The following is a 17,731-nucleotide window of genomic DNA, read 5'->3' as shown; positions in this document are numbered from 1 at the left end:
CATTTGGAATTCTTAGCACCTTGTTTGTGTTTTGGTCAAACATCTCTGTGGGGTGCTCAGATTTTTTTTTTTAAATCTGGACTTTATTGTAATTTCTTAATTTCTTCATTCAAATATGTTTGGTTTGACAGCTTTGGTGATATTAACATTGTACTGTATATCTGTGCTCGACACTACTAATCTTCCTTTTCTCTTTCTCCAGGTTACAGACGATATTTGCTCGTTTTGATGAAGCCTTGAATTCAGGCAACATGGCTCTCAGCCCGAGTCACGGTCAGTGCGTTTTCTCATTTACTTTGCCACACTTGAATTGGATAGCCACCAAGTTGAGTCACATTGTCAAGATGGTTTTACTGTTGTCATGTAGTGGGTGTGTTTCATAAGGGAGCAACATTGTGTGTGTTTTTTGAGGGGCGGGGGTGCCTGTGCTTGTGTGTCTAAATCTGCATGTGCTTTTGTGGTTGTGTCAGTTTGTTGCCATGAGCTCCTGTAAGAGGTCCTAACAAGATTAATGGTTTAGAGTTTGTGTGTGTGTGCACATCCATGTGTGCGTGCAAGTGCTTCAGCAGAACCAAACCTGAGCTGAAGGCTGCTGCTGAGTTTTCCCTTCCCCAGCAGTAAGGTGGTCTGTGGAGCCATTGTTGTTTGACCCTGGAGAATTGTAATTATATTGACAGTAATATTTCACTCTGCACTCTTAAATTTTCAGGTTATAAAAGTGGGTTAAGCAGCACCTCAGGGAGTTTTTGACACTATGCACAAATGAAAATGTGAGGTTTCCCTACTTACATATGTATTAGAAGCTGACATGATGCTTATTAAGTGTGTGTCTGAAAGCCTTTACTTAAATATTGAATATAGGTTATTCAGTTCCCATGGGACTTCATTTTTTTTAGTATCTGTTCCAGTAAGATAAACAGAGTTTGAATTTTGAGAAAAGAAAGGTATGAGATTGGTATTTGGTATGAGCACATCCTCTGAGCTGAGCTAACAGAGTATCATTTAGAAGCAAAAACAATGAATCAGTGGTTTCCCGTTGTTTTTTCCATCTATAATGTCACTTAACAAACTGCAGTCACACTGCCTTGATGTACAGTGGGGCAAAAAAGTATTTAGTCAGCCACCGATTGTGCAAGTTCCCCCACCTAAAATGATGACAGAGGTCAGTAATTTGCACCAGAGGTACACTTCAACTGTGAGAGACAGAATGTGAAAAAAAAATCCATGAATCCACATGGTAGGATTTGTAAAGAATTTATTTGTAAATCAGGGTGGAAAATAAGTATTTGGTCAATAACAAAAATACAACTCAATACTTTGTAACATAACCTTTGTTGGCAATAACAGAGGTCAAACGTTTACTATAGGTCTTTACCAGGTTTGCACACACAGTAGCTGGTATTTTGGCCCATTCCTCCATGCAGATCTTCTCGAGAGCAGTGATGTTTTGGGGCTGTCGCCGAGCAACACAGACTTTCAACTCCCGCCACAGATTTTCTATGGGGTTGAGGTCTGGAGACTGGCTAGGCCACTCCAGGACTTTCAAATGCTTCTTACGGAGCCACGCCTTTGTTGCCTGGGCGGTGTGTTTTGGATCATTGTCATGTTGGAAGACCCAGCCTCGTTTCATCTTCAAAGTTCTCACTGATGGAAGGAGGTTTTGGCTCAAAATCTCACGATACATGGCCCCATTCATTCTGTCCTTAACACGGATCAGTCGTCCTGTCCCCTTGGCAGAAAAACAGCCCCATAGCATGATGTTTCCACCCCCATGCTTCACAGTAGGTATGGTGTTCTTGGGATGCAACTCAGTATTCTTCTTCCTCCAAACACGACGAGTTGAGTTTATACCAAAAAGTTCTACTTTGGTTTCATCTGACCACATGACATTCTCCCAATCCTCTGCTGTATTATCCATGTGCTCTCTGGCAAACTTCAGACGGGCCTGGACATGCACTGGCTTCAGCAGCGGAACACGTCTGGCACTGCGGGATTTGATTCCCTGCCGTTGTAGTGTGTTACTGATGGTGACCTTTGTTACTTTGGTCCCAGCTCTCTGCAGGTCATTCACCAGGTCCCCCCGTGTGGTTCTGGGATCTTTGCTCACCGTTCTCATGATCATTTTGACCCCACGGGATGAGATCTTGCGTGGAGCCCCAGATCGAGGGAGATTATCAGTGGTCTTGTATGTCTTCCATTTTCTGATGATTGCTCCCACAGTTGATTTTTTCACACCAAGCTGCTTGCCTATTGTAGATTCACTCTTCCCAGTCTGGTGCAGGTCTACAATACTTTTCCTGGTGTCCTTCGAAAGCTCTTTGGTCTTGGCCATGGCGGAGTTTGGAGTCTGACTGTTTGAGGCTGTGGACAGGTGTCTTTTATACAGATGATGAGTTCAAACAGGTGCCATTCATACAGGTAACGAGTGGGGGACAGAAAAGCTTCTTACAGAAGACGTTACAGGTCTGTGAGAGCCAGAGATTTTCCTTGTTTGAGGTGACCAAATACTTATTTTCCACCCTAATTTACAAATAAATTCTTTACAAATCCTACCATGTGAATTCATGGATTTTTTTTTCACATTCTGTCTCTCACAGTTGAAGTGTACCTCTGGTGCAAATTACTGACCTCTGTCATCATTTTAAGTGGGGGAACTTGCACAATCGGTGGCTGACTAAATACTTTTTTGCCCCACTGTATGATAACTTATTCAGTTACACAAAAAGCATTGTTCTCATCTAAAAGCAGAGACCAGGAGTTTGCCTTTATCTTTCTGGGTTGTGCATCTACTTTCTTGTTGATAAGAGCTCTTGTGGAAGTGTTGATAATTGGAAAATTGGAAGCATGGAGCTGTATAAAAGCTGATGGGGGGTTCCAGTAAAGGCATCATCAGTATATAAAGTATAGCTTGTCAGTTTAAAATCTGGTTATGTATACCAGTGGGTTTTTGTTTTTAAACATATTCTTCTGAACAGGCAGCAAAGGGCAGGGCTGATCTTCAAAGGCACACTTATTAATCATCTGTGCAAAGCAGCCTCTGTCAAACATGCCATCAACTCTTCTTTGGAATGCATTGCTGCAGGCCCTCTTGATAAACCATTTGCAGCATCTAGAAATTTCTTTGTCTTTTTTTTAATTGCTGCTCAGCAAGTATACACTGTGCTTCGATTGCCTTGTTACACATCCAGTGCTCTTTTGAAGCAGGCCAAATGTCTTGACATTCTCTGTCTACCTGAATCTATAAAGCAGGTAGCTTTCACAATGCTGTCTTATAGTCTTTCTTTAGGTGCTGGGTGGTCTGCACTGGCAGTTCATTTTTATTTTGCTCCAAACAACAGAGTGATGTATTTCCTCCCTTGCAGATTTTTGCTGTCAGCTCCTCTCTGTCAGTCAGGGCCTTTGATTTGTCACGCTCTCATAATTCCCACCACCCTGCAACTGTGTGAACAGAATGGGGTTCCCTTTGAAGTCTCTGATCATATTTTTAGGGTACAGAGTTTGCTTCTGTTCGGGGAATGAGTGCAATCAAAGTACTGGTGGGGAAAATTAACATTTTATGCATTGCATTTTGTTCATTTGCGAATTGCATTAATAATGTGTGATTGTCACGCGATCGTCCAACACATTTGGGAACCACTGATGTGTACAGACTGTTTAGTACTTTATAAATTATGAGAGCGATGAAGTTTCCAAGATTATGAATAGTATTTTACTGAAATGTTTTCTAAATCTCCACCAAATTGAGTTGACGTGTGGCTTTAAGCTGAGTTTGTGCTCCCTTTGAGGTCAGCTGGGTTTGCTGTTGGTGTCTGGCAGAGGTTGTCATTGGATGATATACCTTCAGGCTGTCCTGTCACTGTATCTGTCTACCGGCTACAGCAGGGAGTTGGTGCTTGACAGGCTGTTGCAGCTGGTTTACTTGGAGGGAGGCATAGGGAAATGTAATGTAAGGCTTTAGCTGCTGTCTTTGTGGGCCGAAGTGAGATGAAGGGAGTCTGACTTTTAAAATCCCACTTCCCCGGGGCTTGGAGCAAAGTTGTGATTTGGGTTTGTGATTGTGTAGTTGTTGTGATGAATTGTTAATGTTTTTAACTCTGCGTTGTTGTCATCTGTCATGTGCTTTTCCCTGAATGAAAGCAGCGATTGTTTCCAGACAGAATATTTATTCGTTTGGCACTCTCGCTTTCATTTAAACTGGCTGTGACAAAAAATAGCTGTGATTGGTTGTTTGGCTGTCAGGCAACTGATCATGTCCTGGGCATCAAAAAGGTTGTGGAGCAGTGAACGTCGGTGGGTGTTCAGCAGCCCAAACCTCTAAATTGTCAAACATGCTTAAAATAAAAGTGTGAATGTTAAATTTTGTACACAAGTTTAGCAGAGTTGTGCAAAAGTACTAAAAATGTATCAAACTACCTCCTGATGTCACATGTTTGGGGGGTGTTCTATGTCTTTCTTAATATCAAATTATTAAGAAAGGGATAAGTAAATTAAGCTTTTAGGTCAGTCTAAGTCTAGTATAAAATATCTGAAATCTTTCAAGAATATTGTGTTTAGTTGATTTAGTTTCTATAAGCTTGTCTGTCTACCTTCGGCTCAGGATGAGAGTCCGGGTTTGCAGTCAAGCCGTGCTCAAGTTTAGGTGCTTGGAGTCAGTTTTGGTTTGTGCCCTATGAAGGGATTTCTATATGGACCATAAATGTTATGGAAGTTAGTCATGCAGAGTGAAAAATGTCAAATTTGTCTACATTTAAAACTAAAAATTGTGCGTTTACATTAAGGGTGAATCACTGTGTGATTTATTTATTTTATTTAAATTTTTGAAAGGGGCCACGGCCATGAGAAAATAAAATGAGTCCAATAAGATTCATATTATTTTTATGAAATATAAGCAATCTTAATGTAGGGAATAGGAACTTCTTTCTATTTCTTTCCAATATAGGTAAACTCAGGCAGAGTTTAGAGCCCCATACTGATTTCTGTGGGCTGGTTTAAACCTTTTGAGAAGAATCGCACGTCTCTGGTGCAGTCATTAAAGGTTAAAATCTCAGCCTTACTAAAATCATCTGTTTATGTTTTGGTTGTCACAGCCATCGTGCTGACGGGGTTAAATACAAAATATGACATCTTCAGGTGGGTTGTGTCAAATAGTGACAGAGGAAAGGAGAGAGAAAGTGAAAGGGTCTCTGCTTTGTTTCTCTGAAACACATTTGCTAGAGGTGGGAATCACCATACAACTCACAATACGATATTATCACAATACTTAACGCACGATACGATATTATTGCAGTTTTTTAAAATATTTTGCGATATTCAGATTCTGTACATAAAGGTAAACTTTATCAATATTCATTTTATCTAATGTCAAAGTCTCGCACTCAGTCTTTCTCTCATTTCAGTCAGTTTTATTGTTGACAAACTGAACGGTTTGTATTACAGTCTAGTCCAACTTAACTGAATGCAACCATCTGGTACAATTATAGCTATTCTGAACTTTGCAATTTATGAAAACTATGCAGCCCCTTCAGCAACTGAAGAATTTGAAAGTAAATTAAAACAAAATATAATTTTACATTAAATAAAAAAGTTTTAAACTTAATTAAAATAAAACGTGTCTTAAATTAAAACAGGTAAACTGTCATGTTTATTGCTGCCCAAAAAAAAGTTAAACACATTTGGACAGTGAAGGAATGTCAGGATTCTTGTTCAGAAAAAGGATCAACAGGCTCTGAAGTCAGAGCATGTTCCATTTCACGAAAAATTGTTTGTAACAAAATATCGATTTCTGCTGTCCCTGTATCGATACATTATTAGCAAACAAAATATCACGATACTACATAGTATCGATTTTTTCCCCCACCCCTAACATTTGCACACACATACTTCGGGGTATATGTCCTCTAATGCCCTGGCTGTCAGTCTGCATTATGAATTGTCACAGTTATGGTTAGGGCATCTTAGATTGGAGGTGGCGATTGGGGTTACATATTACATATTTCTGTGGGTTAGGTGTTAGGTTTACTGAAATCACACGTTGTTGCCTCTCGTGTTGCTTTCATAATGACAGAATTAAGAGTATGAAGTATTGAGAGTTTCAGCATCATCTTCCACATTTTATGTCAAATGTGTCATGTTGTTACTTTGTAATTGCTCTTAGATTAAATTTTGAGGTAGTTGCCCAATTTACGGATATTTCTATATTTGTATCTCTGTAATATCCCTAGTTGTGACTGCGTTTTTTGCCCTAAATCTGAAGTGTTTTCACAGCAGATGGTGGCCTGCTTCTCCAAACAAACCCTTTGCCTTCTACCTTAGTTTTTTTTTTTTTTTTTTTTTTTTTTTTTTCCTCCAGCGTTCTGTTATTTGTGGTCTGTTTTTGTTGTTGTTTTTAATGTCACTCGTTCATGCTGCATCCCAGAAACTTGAAGCTGTGCAGTGCAGGGAACAGCTGTGACTGACACGTGCAAGAACTTTATAGTATTTGATCTGGGGAGCGCTCAATTTCTTCGATTTGGTGTTCTACTGGAAAAGTGCACCAATTGTGGGAGTGCAGCCTTATTACGGTATTATTTAGCAGTAAATAAAAAGTGCCAGATACCTTGTTTTATCACAGTCTAAAACCAAAGGTCTTTGCTTTAGTGTGTAGACTGTTAATCATTTAATCCCTTAGTTCAGTGATATGTTTATCATCTTCAAGACACTTGGCTAGGAGATCTTTGAAACCGTGAATGTAAAGTGTTTGTTTTTCCGTGTGTTTGAATAATGAAAATAATGGTTAGTTTCAGTTGGACTAACAAAAAAGACCTATGAGCATCATTCATACAGAGAAAAAATAATCTGAAACATGTTACAAAGATAAATAGAAGAGAAAGGGGTTAAAATAGTGCAATTGCCAAATCCTATGACTTGATAGTTTTGCATCATCAGCCAATACCTGTCTGTTTATCTTTAATTACATTAGGTTAGGTTAGTAATAGTTTAATGTGAAATGGGATAATCATGTCTCACTTCTGTCCTGCCTGTAGAGCCACCTTTACTTTCTCTTTATTGTGGAAATGTGAAAATAATTTGTTTCCATCTTGTAAAACCACTGCTGCTGTTCTGTTTGTGCCACAGCTAACTCTTTTTTTTTTTTTTTTTTTGGAAATCACAAAATGTTTGAACTCTGCTCTTACATATTTTCCAGCTTCACAGGTAACAGGTGGTTGCATCTACCATTCTGTTAAATTTTTATGTACAGCAAAGATAAATGTGAGTCTTTTTGTCGAATAATGAAGTGTCTTTGGAGTGTGTTTTCTCACCACGTTCCTGCTTTCTTAATTCTTGTTTGACGCTTCACGTCTGCCACAGAATGGTGGTGAGTATGAGGTTTGTTTTTGTTTGTAAAGACTCCTCAACCTCTAAGTTAGGGACACAAGCTCAGACCATCTGCCAAAATACACACAGGCACACAAATGCCTTCGTACTTGCCCTTGCCCCACATCGCTTTCAGGCCAGCTCTTGGCGTTCTCTTTGAAGGGGTTTGAGGCAGCTGTTGCTGAGGATAGAGGGGAGGAGGGAGGGACGCGAGGAGGGCAGAGGATCGAGGGAGGGAGGGCAGAGGATCGAGGGAGGAAGCTGACAGAGATCTCTGGCAGTAGCCGAGTCACAGCGCTGTGCCTATCACTGCCTCTCCCTGATTCATCATGACAGAGAGAGATTGAACAAACGAGGGAGAAACAGAGGAGAAAACAAAGGCGAGAACAGAGGGACAGAAGTGAATACAGACCAAACCAGCGGATTTGACCCATAACGCTGTAACTATGGCATTTGGGGATGATGATAATGGTAGGTGTGTGTGTGTCTGTGTGTGTTTGTGCCCGGCTGTCCATGGTTGTGTGTTTAATCTCATCTGGCTGTGGATGCTGGCACTCACACAAAAGCTGCCCAGCATATGGTTTGAGATTGAAATCAGCTTAAACTCATTGCACTTTCACCCCAAGTGCTTTGGTGTGTGTGTGTGCATGTGCTTCCATGTGAGGGGAAAACTGGGGTGTCCTCAAATGCTTCCATGATGCTGCATTTATTGCAATCGTGCGCATCTGCAAGAGCAATGGTCTACCCAATCTGAGCTGTTTAAAATTTTGAGAGATGCTTATAGTTTTGTAGCTTGTTGCTTGAGGTCATAGTTGCACCGCACCGTATCCACCCAATCCAATTTTCTTGCAGCTTCCTCTCCCCACTGTGCTCTTCAAGTCTAGTGTGGCTTTACTCAAGTAGCCACTCAGTCTCTGCTTTTCTGTCCTCTCTCTTAAACTCTTTCTTTTGTAGTAATATCAGGTCAAGTGTTCTTCTGTGTTAACACCCCAGCTCTCAATCTCCAGGCTTACTGGTGAAGCCTTTCACTTACTTGTGGTTATGTGAAAATAGTGCAAATGTGCTTGGATTTGAAAAGTAATTACATTACAATAGTAAGGTCCATTGTAGAGCTTTGCAAATGTGGGGTTCTTCTACTTTAGGTAGCTAAATTTTTTTGCGAGAACAACAAAAAAAATGTTTACATGATGTTGAAATGAGGTTACTTTGTGTTGTTTAGTAGGTCGGTATGCAGAGCCCCCCAAAAATCTGTCTCCCTCCCTTTTGTTTCCCACATTGTGTATGGGTTAGTTAGTAGTTTTTGTCTTCATCATGCCAAAGATTTTCCCAACCCGAATGGAATTACAAAACGCTTCTCTTCAAAGCAGTTTAGTTTCTGGTAACAAAGAAACTCATCATCACAGCAACACACCGGTAGTTTCAGGTTACATACCCTTGTGTCATGTTGTGCCCCAAATTGCACAACATGAGAAGAAATCTTACCAGTGGCTTTGTGTTATAGGGTTCCTGTTTTGAAGCGAATGAAAAGAAGTTGTTGAGAAAAGTCAAAATTTCACATAAGCAAAGAGGGGATATCGATCATGACTAACAGGCCTTTGTTCATTCATTAGTAAACATGTGAATTGAGGTTTTTTCTGATGTTGGTTCTTGGGAAAGTAAAGCATGTCATTGCCCATGGTGCTGTGCTCGGCTCTTATTTAATGACATTTGGCCCTGTGCACAGACACACACACAGGAAGAGCAATGATATTCAGTGCCCCAAACTGACCATCAGTAGCAGCTTTCTCTGCTTGCATAGTACTTCAGTGTTGACAGGGAGTGACACACACATACTCACAGACTCTCTTTCTCACACACACACACACACACACACACACACACACACACACACACACACACACACACACACACACACACACACACACACGCGCAGACATGCTCATTCTGCTTCAGTGCATCACAGTCTCTGCAAAGGGAATCATGACCCTGTTTCCAAGCTACTCTGATTGTCATGGCAAAGCTTTCCTCTGAATATTATGGCTTATCCCTCTCCCCGACTTGGAATTGGGACTCAAATTATACCTGTGTGTGTCTGAGTGTCTGTGTATATGTGTCTTCTTTTAATGAGATCATTTTCTCTGAGCTGGGCTGGAAATGGAGCAGCCTGTCTCCTATTAGAGAATCCAAGCTTAAACCTCAAACGTGTCTCTTTATTTTCCTTTGCTCCCCTTTCGCTCAGTCATTCTCTGTCCCAGATTGGTTGCAAGTGAAGCATTTGACCCTCTTATGTTACCAAACTGATGGCTACAATTAAATATATGGTTAGTATGTATAAAAAAAACTTCGAGTGTCATTCTATGGAAGCAAAGGAAGTTATTTTCTTTTTATTTGCACTTTCCATTGTTTGTATTTTTCTAGTATTATCCCATTTTGCATCTAAATCACTGTATGTTCAGTGGTTTATCTTTTCACTTAACATGTCTGTAGGATTGGCTGTTTGTTTTTTATTAGTCTTTTTTTTATATACATACTTCTGCTCGTTTATTTTGGAGCTGAAAGTTTTTAGCAGCTTTTGTCTCAGACACCACGGTGCTGCTCGTGTTCTTCTTTCCAGTTGTCATCACTCTCATATGAGTGATCGTGCAGTGTCAAGATATTTTGTGTCATCTTCTATGTGGGACTCTGCATGCTGTCACATGGGCCTGAGCAGGAATATGCGACATTGCCTGTACACAAACACAATCTGTTAGCGAGGTAGAGCAAAGTTTGCATAGAGCAATGTGACACTAAAGCTAAATGAAGCTTTACGTGGGCTTTTGGCTCTAGTGTGCACCAGTATTGCAGACCGTTCCACTGTTATATGGATACCTATATCTGATGTAAAAACATTCACAAACTTCATCTCAGGTGAATCAGTTAATAGGCTTTCTGAAGATTTGGTGTGACTGCCTTTTTAAAATGTTATTTTTGGTGCATATGCATAAAAAAAATGCTCTGTCCTTCTCTGATCAGCAGGGTGTTGTATCCTGCTTCCTTTTAGGTGGTTTGCTGATGTTTGAACCACAGAATAATTTGGTTAGAGCAGAGTCAGTGCTGCCATCATGTGGTCAAAAGCCCCCCAAATTTTGCTGGAAGACTTAAGATTAGCTCTCTGTCTCGGCTAGACTTTCTCTCATCTTTTTTTCTTTAGACAGGGACAAGTAAACAGGGGAGCACTCCTTTATGTCTAATCATGTTTATTTTTTGGCTTGTAACACACATTAACGACTGGGAAATTGCTGCTTTGCTGCATGCTTCTGTAGAGGTGTTTTAATATCTCTGTACTTTAGGATTTCTTGATTTTCTCTGGGCGGTTACCACATTGCAGCTGGTTGTCCGCTCTTCTCTTTTTATTCCAGGTTTGGTTTTTTTGTTGGTTTTTTTTTAACTCTTCTCTCCACATGGAGAGAGGAGGGGCGCTTGGCCTGGAGTTTCCATGGTAACGCTGCCTGGTACATGGTGTAGCTGATGTCTCTCACTGTGTTTAAGTATGCTGTGATTGTTTCTGTGTACTGATATGTAACTAGCATGTAGTAAATTAATAAACAGTAAACCCAACTGTTGATTAAACCAAATTGGGGATATAGTGAACCCCCACCCCCGCCTTTGCTGCTCAATTCGTTTGAAGCTGGTCTGCACAGGTCGTCATGGCAACAGCATGTGTGCAGTCTGTTCTGTGGAGGAGATTCACGCTCTCCATCTCTCCCTCTCAGTCTCCCTCTTCTCTCTGGTGTCTTTGCTCTGCCCTTCACCCAGTGACATTTACCCCCGTGGGGTCTGACTAGACAAAAGCAGGAGCTGATAATCAATGCTAAGACCCGTGATGCATGTCGTAGTACTGCTATAATGTAATGCAGCCGTGGGTTTTATTACCAATTAAAATTCACTTAATGGTGCATCTGATTGTGAATTTATTCACTTATGATGCATGCTTTTATAATTCAGTGCAATTATAAACATCACTATATTCTTGCATTTCTTCTGCAGTCAGTGAGAACTAGCATACATTTCAAGCAATAAATTGCACAGAAATGCCAAAGGTAGCAAAAATGATAGAAATTTTAAATCATAAATACAAATTCAGATTTAATTCATTATTCTTGTTATTTGTCAAAAGGTTCAGTAAACATTGCAGTTTAAATGATAATAATAATATATTTTTATTTTTTGCTTAAAACAACTTTGGTCTCTGTAGCTAATTTCCCCTCTGACAGCTGAAAGCTGTTGTATAAAGCCTTCTAATGCATCATTACAGTGATAGGTGGTGTTTATTTTTCTTGTTGCTCGAAAAGATGCTACAAGGATGTTTATGTGCTCCATGCAGAAAATGTACTTTTTCACTTTGCATTTTTACTTTGCTCATTTTGGCAAAAGGAAAAAGTAATTTATTCAGTATCACAATGATTATGGCTAGGTAGCCAGAACGATTGTTGCTAATAAGGCCCCAGTTCTACACTTCAAAAATGGTAAGGTGGTTTTGAAGGTGTCAAAATGTTAATTCTTTTTTATACATACATAGAACACTAGAAAACGTCATGCATATGCACACAAAATGAGTCAGGTGCAGAGCCAAAAAAAAAGCCAACTGCAAATGTCAAAACAATAAATGAATAAAAATAAATCTACAGCTTGCACTCTGTGGGGCTCCAGGTTTATCTGTTTATCTATTTAGAGCATGCTACAATAAATTAGTAAAACTGCACCACTGTGTGCAAGCTGTGTTTGTTTTTTTTAATATTTCTTTTTTTATATGGATCCTGTGATTTCAGCAGATTTAGTTGAACCTGCAGCTTTTCGCCTCATACTATGAGGATTACCGTGTAGAGCTCTCACTGAGAGTAAGTGGCTGCTTTTGTCAAGTGGAAAATCAAAAGTTTTCTGTAACACGATGTCTCAAAAAAACAGATGTACTTTTATGTGTGCGTGCTTTGTAAAGCTAAAATCGCCCCGTTAGCAAAGTAATTATGAAGATGCTGCAACCGTAATAGATAATTTTAAAATTGTGTTTATTTAGTACTCAAGTTTAAAAAAGTCAAACTCAACAACATCTCTGTCTACAGGCTCTGTTAACTGCTCTGTGGGTGTATGTTTGTGTGGGAGGGTCAAGGCCTCAGATGGAGGGGTGTGGTTCACCCTTTGTACCCCCCTTGTCAACACTCTCCTTTAATCATTGTTCCATTATCCTTTGTTCCTTTGTGCATGTGGAGAAACAGAAATATAGCAACAGAAAGTGTGTTCAGAGGTTGTTGTTGTTGTTGTTGATGTGTGTGAGTGTGTGTGAGGGTGAGAAAGAGAGAGGGGGGGGATGCTAGAAGATAGCATTTGTGCTGTCTGGTGGTTGTAATGAGTTTAGGTTAGCTGGTCTGGCAGTGACATAGAGAAGCCCTGTTAATATTCCTGGGGTGTCTGTGTGTGTCTCCCTTTCTCTCCCATCACGCACACGCATTCATCCTCCTGCCTCCACACTGGCTGCAACAACATGATGTCACCTCCCGCCTGATTGGCTGTGAGGCTGCTAAGACAAGGAGGAGAGAGGCTGGGAGAGGGAGGGATAGGAGAGGGAGAGGAGTGAAAGAAAATGCCGGCACTTGTATGGGTGGAGGGGTTTTCGGACAGCGATGTAAGGGGTGTGTGCGTGCGCAGCCTTAGACACCTCACATAAAGTATATGTGAGGTGTGTGTGTATGTGTGTGCGTGTGGTGTGCACGTACCTGTTTTGGGGTACAGTTTGGAGAAGAGGTGAGGGACCCCAACACCACGCCCTCCCAGAAGCATGAGGCGACTTATCTGCCAACGCATCTGTGACTGTGAGTGGAAGGATGAACCTGGGTGTGCTGGACTGTGTGTTTATGTGTCAAAGACTGTGCGTAAATGTCAGTTCATGGCTGTTGATGTGTGTCTGTACACGTCCACTTAACATTTATCTAGCTTGAAAAAATCGTCTGTCCATAACATTGGAGAATGAGGCTCATACGTACACATTCATGCTTGTCACTCATTTTGCATGTCGACTGCGTGTGTCTCTGTGTGCATGTAAATAACTTGATGTATGAGTCAAGGTGTAGGGTGGTGGCTTTGGCGCATTTCTCCATAGCTGGTTGTCAGAGCGACTGGAGCGCAACTACATTCCTATGCCAACAGTTTGATCTTCACAGTCAACTTGTGTGCGTGTGTGTGTGCACGCGTGTGTCTGCCCTCACATATTGTTGCAAATGCTGCAGCATCGTTTCAGACATTCTCAAGTTTCATGCAAGCTGGACAGCTAGCATAGTTTGTGCTAGCATGCAGATTGAGGGTTTGGGCTCTGGAGAGTTCTGTCAGTCACTGGTGGTGTAGAGGTTGGACATCTTGAAGATTTGGCTTCGTTCCTCCTTTGAAGTGATCGTATAGGTCTGAGGGTTTGCTTTTTTATTTCTCCCACTGAGTGCGGTTTTTGTAATTGGTATTGATTTAGTGATTCCTGACTTAGCTTTCGGTAGGCTACATCCTCTTTGTGCTTCTAACCATTACTTTTCCCTCTACCATGCATTGTCTTCCAGTGGCCTTAACCTCTGTATACTTAACATTTAAGTGACAAATAAAAGCCAACGTTATGTGAAATGTTTTAAAGGTTTCAACAAATAAAAATGTTAGTCTAGATTTTTAGAAATTGGGATTCAGTATATTTGCTTCTGAAAGCGGATGCAGACTTTTCTGTTTTTGTTTTTAAGGTAATCTTATTGACTATATACATGTTTATTAGTAAATTATTTTATTGCATGTTGTGAAAGCAAATAAAACAATTGTTTAATTTTTTTAGGCTGTTTGTTTTGTGTTTTTCAAGGTAATGTTGTAAAGCCTTTGCAACTGTATTTACACACAGGTTGGATGCTAACGCTACACATTGTCTTCCGCCTTACAGATCGTAGTTTTGATGATGACGACAGTGTGGATGGAAGTCGCTCTTCCTCGGCCCAAGCTGCCTTCAAGGTTCCCAAAGTTCCCAAAAAGCCTGCAGAGTCGTCCGCTGCTCGCAGGCCCAGCGCTACTGGTGGCAAGCTAGGTACGTAAATTAATTGACATTTACACACACAGTGGATAGGACAGTGTGAGAAACAACTTATGAGCCAAAGCTTATTACATTGTCTGGCATATCATGATAGCGACATGGGCAGTGGGCCAGTGGGTGAAAGTCTCAGGATGAACTGTGACTTATACTCTCTGCTCAGATGCAGTGAAATTCCTTTTGTTAAAGTTGAAAGTCTGCAAATCAAGCAGTTTAAATTCAAAATCTACTTTGGCTGTGTACAGGAGCAAACTGTTGGATCTAACTGTGATCCACCCTCCTTATAACTATATATAAGCACTGAGACATACAGCTACTTATACCTCTCTTTGCAGTTAAGGTGCAAGGAGAAACATTCACTCTCTGGTCTGTGTTCCTTCACTGGGAGATATTTGTGTAACATCATGTATTATAAACCTAATATAGACTATTTCCTGTCTCTTAGATGTGGGTTTGATATCATTTAATAACTACTGACTGGTGTTATGAGTATTATTACTTGTAGTCCCCCACAATTAGACCCTGTCATTGTTGTTTGGCGCCTTAATTACATTTTTTTGATTAATTCAGACAAGATGTTTTCATCTTCTTAATAAATTTTAATCTGTATTTTGTGAGCTGTGAAATGAGCACGGTCCACATATGCGTTCTCTCTTAGCTTTGGTGTTACAGTATATAAAACAATGTAAATAACGAATTTTACTTCTTGTCTGAGGGGGGAAAATGACCTTTACTGTCCTCATAATTCATTGTTGGTCAATTTTAGTTTGTTTTGGATGCCTGATTGGATGTAGACTGTCAGTAAAGGTATAGAATTGTTGTTAACAGGATAAGGACAGTGACTTTGACAGCTATTACAAGAAGCAAAAGACATGAGTAAGCATGCCACAGGGTGCAGTAAGAGACACCCCTGTATGTCCTCTGAAATCTGTCTCTCCTCTCTGATTTGTCTCATATCTGTAGTTTACTCAGACCTTCAGATGATCTGCTTTTTGAAATGATTTGAATCCTTCTCTGCTGCCTCCTGTTCTGTCAGCTCTCCGTTCTGGTGCAGCTGGTTGGAGTGTTATATTTGGGCCCTGTTTGCATGTATCGATTTTTCCCGTCGTTTATTATTTCAGTAGGAAGCTCTTATGAACATGCTGCCTGTTGCTCTATCTGTGTCACACACAGGCGCACACATCCACACATACACTGGTAGTCTGAATGCATTGCTCTGCTGCATGGAAAAACAAGATTGTGATCTCTTCCCTCTTAGATCATTCCAGCCTTATTGATTATGGATTGACTGCGAGAAGCTAAATAAAGTGCATTACAAGTATTTTTTGCACACACAGGGCTACAGCTCAAAAACCTGTACCTTGTTAAGTTCAATGCAGTAGGGAGGGAGAGGCCTATCGTGACTTTTGGCTCAAATTTGCGATTTTCTCACACAGAAGTTGTGGCATCAGCAACACGTTAGCAGAGCAGTGGCAGCTCTGGTAGTTGGCACAGCAGCAAGCAACAAGACTTCTGCGTTTTGAAAGCCTTAGCACACTGATCACTTTAGTGCTGCAATGACGCAGGGTCATTTCATGAAAGACCAGGCACCCAATCCCCAAATCTAAGTGTTTCAACAAGCCAAAATTGTTCAGAATGTTGAGTATCAGTATCGCACTTTGAAAAACTCAAGCATGTCTGTGACGTAGAGTAACAGAAGCAATAATCCAACAGAGAAGTGTTTTCTGATTATAGTTACCGTTTGAGGAATGACCCTGGATAGAAACACACATTAATTAAAACAGAATCGTATCTGTTCTCAACATGAGACCCAGTGAGTGATTAAAGCAACTGAAGCACTTTCGATGAAAACACATCTCAGTCGGGAGCATTTCTAGTGCTTTGCTTTTCCGTTTATCCATTTTTATGGGAATCTGTCAATTTTTGTGTGAATTTGGATTTAGACGGCAGTACGCCCACACACACTCGCACACCACGAAAGCAACACTCAGACAGAAAGAAGAAAGATGGTGTGATAGTAAGTTGCAGTATTAGATAAATCCTGTATCAGTAAAGAACAGGCGTCTCATTCTTGGTTCTGTAAAAGGTCAAGATGGCTGCTTTAAGTCAAGCCTTCAATCAAAGCGGCACCTTTTTTTAAAAAAATACTCATATTTCCACATTATGATCTCCCAGGTCTGTTTACACAAATGACAATATGCTTTATTGCTTCTATAACTGCTCACTCTGACAGCATGCCCTGCAATAAAACTAATTGGAAATGGTGTTGGTGTTCTGGTAGGTGGCTTTCATGATCAGGCTGCATCCGTGACAGACAGGGGATATTGGCTAGAGCTAGCCAGCCGGCTGCATCAATTTTTCCAAGATCTCTAAGGGCCATGTAGAGTTTTGACATAACATGTCGTTGTGGTGCAGCTTGATATCCAAGCCAGCCCGGAGGAAAAGAGGAAGATATGCTTTTCTACCTTCCTTTTCCCATGTTTGTGCTCCATGATTGGCTAGCCTGAGTAGCAGCTCTAATCTCATGGTTTTCATATTCTTTTCCAGCATTACTCTCAGCTCCTTCCTTGGCTCTTTTTCCTTTTGTCTCTTCCTCCCTTGTCTGTTATTTCTGACTTGTCCCTGCCTCCCCACTGTAGGAGTTATAGGAGGTGTGGTCCACACCCCCGAGAGAGAGATGATTTACATTCCCATTACTGCCAGGAAGTCCATTAGAAAGTGTGTGTGTGTGTGTGTGTGTGTGTGTGTGTGTGTGTGTGTGTGTGTGGAGGTGGGTGTTTTAAAGGGGGAAAAAAAAAAAAACAGAAAAAAGACCTAGTGACTAGGCGTGGGAGTTTCTAGTATTTCTTCTGCGTGTCCCTCCATCCATTATTTCCAAGGTGTTTTTGGCCTTAGGGTTGTGGACTCATGGATGATTAAATATGGATGTATTATAATTTAAATGAACACACACTTGCATTTTAATCAACTCTGTTCTGATTTTCTTTTCTTCCCAGTGTCCAAGGAAAGTGCGGGGGCAGTTGATGAAGAGGATTTCATAAAAGCCTTTACAGATGTCCCTACTGTCCAGGTACAAACTCACACAAAATATAATAAAATGCATCCACCCATTAATTTCATCATTTACTAATACAGGCATTTAAAAACCAGATTGTCATTGTGTTGCAGATCTACTCAACAAGAGATCTTGATGACAACCTGAATAAGATCCGTGAGATTTGCTCTGATGACAAACACGACTGGGACCAGAGAGCCAACGCTGTCAGTAAATCCAGTACCAAGTTTCAGAAAATA

General features: G+C 40.6%; 1 protein-coding gene across 22 annotated transcripts in view; it reads left to right on the top strand.

Moving 5' to 3' along the window:
• Positions 1-17,731, top strand: part of clasp2 (cytoplasmic linker associated protein 2) — a 66,702-nt gene that overhangs the window by 22,971 nt on the left and 26,000 nt on the right. For all 22 annotated transcript variants that reach the window (XM_082521778.1, XM_082521759.1, XM_082521774.1 and 19 more), the window contains 4 exons: positions 203-273; positions 14,294-14,434; positions 17,434-17,507; positions 17,606-17,698. In XM_082521778.1, the coding sequence (XP_082377904.1) occupies positions 203-273; positions 14,294-14,434; positions 17,434-17,507; positions 17,606-17,698 (379 nt within the window). The remainder of the gene's footprint in view (positions 1-202; positions 274-14,293; positions 14,435-17,433; positions 17,508-17,605; positions 17,699-17,731) is intronic.

The sequence above is a fragment of the Aulonocara stuartgranti genome (genome assembly GCF_965226115.1).
Source record: "Aulonocara stuartgranti genome assembly, chromosome: 22".
NCBI classification, from domain to species: domain Eukaryota; kingdom Metazoa; phylum Chordata; class Actinopteri; order Cichliformes; family Cichlidae; genus Aulonocara; species Aulonocara stuartgranti.
This window is presented reverse-complemented; position numbering and strand designations above follow the sequence as displayed.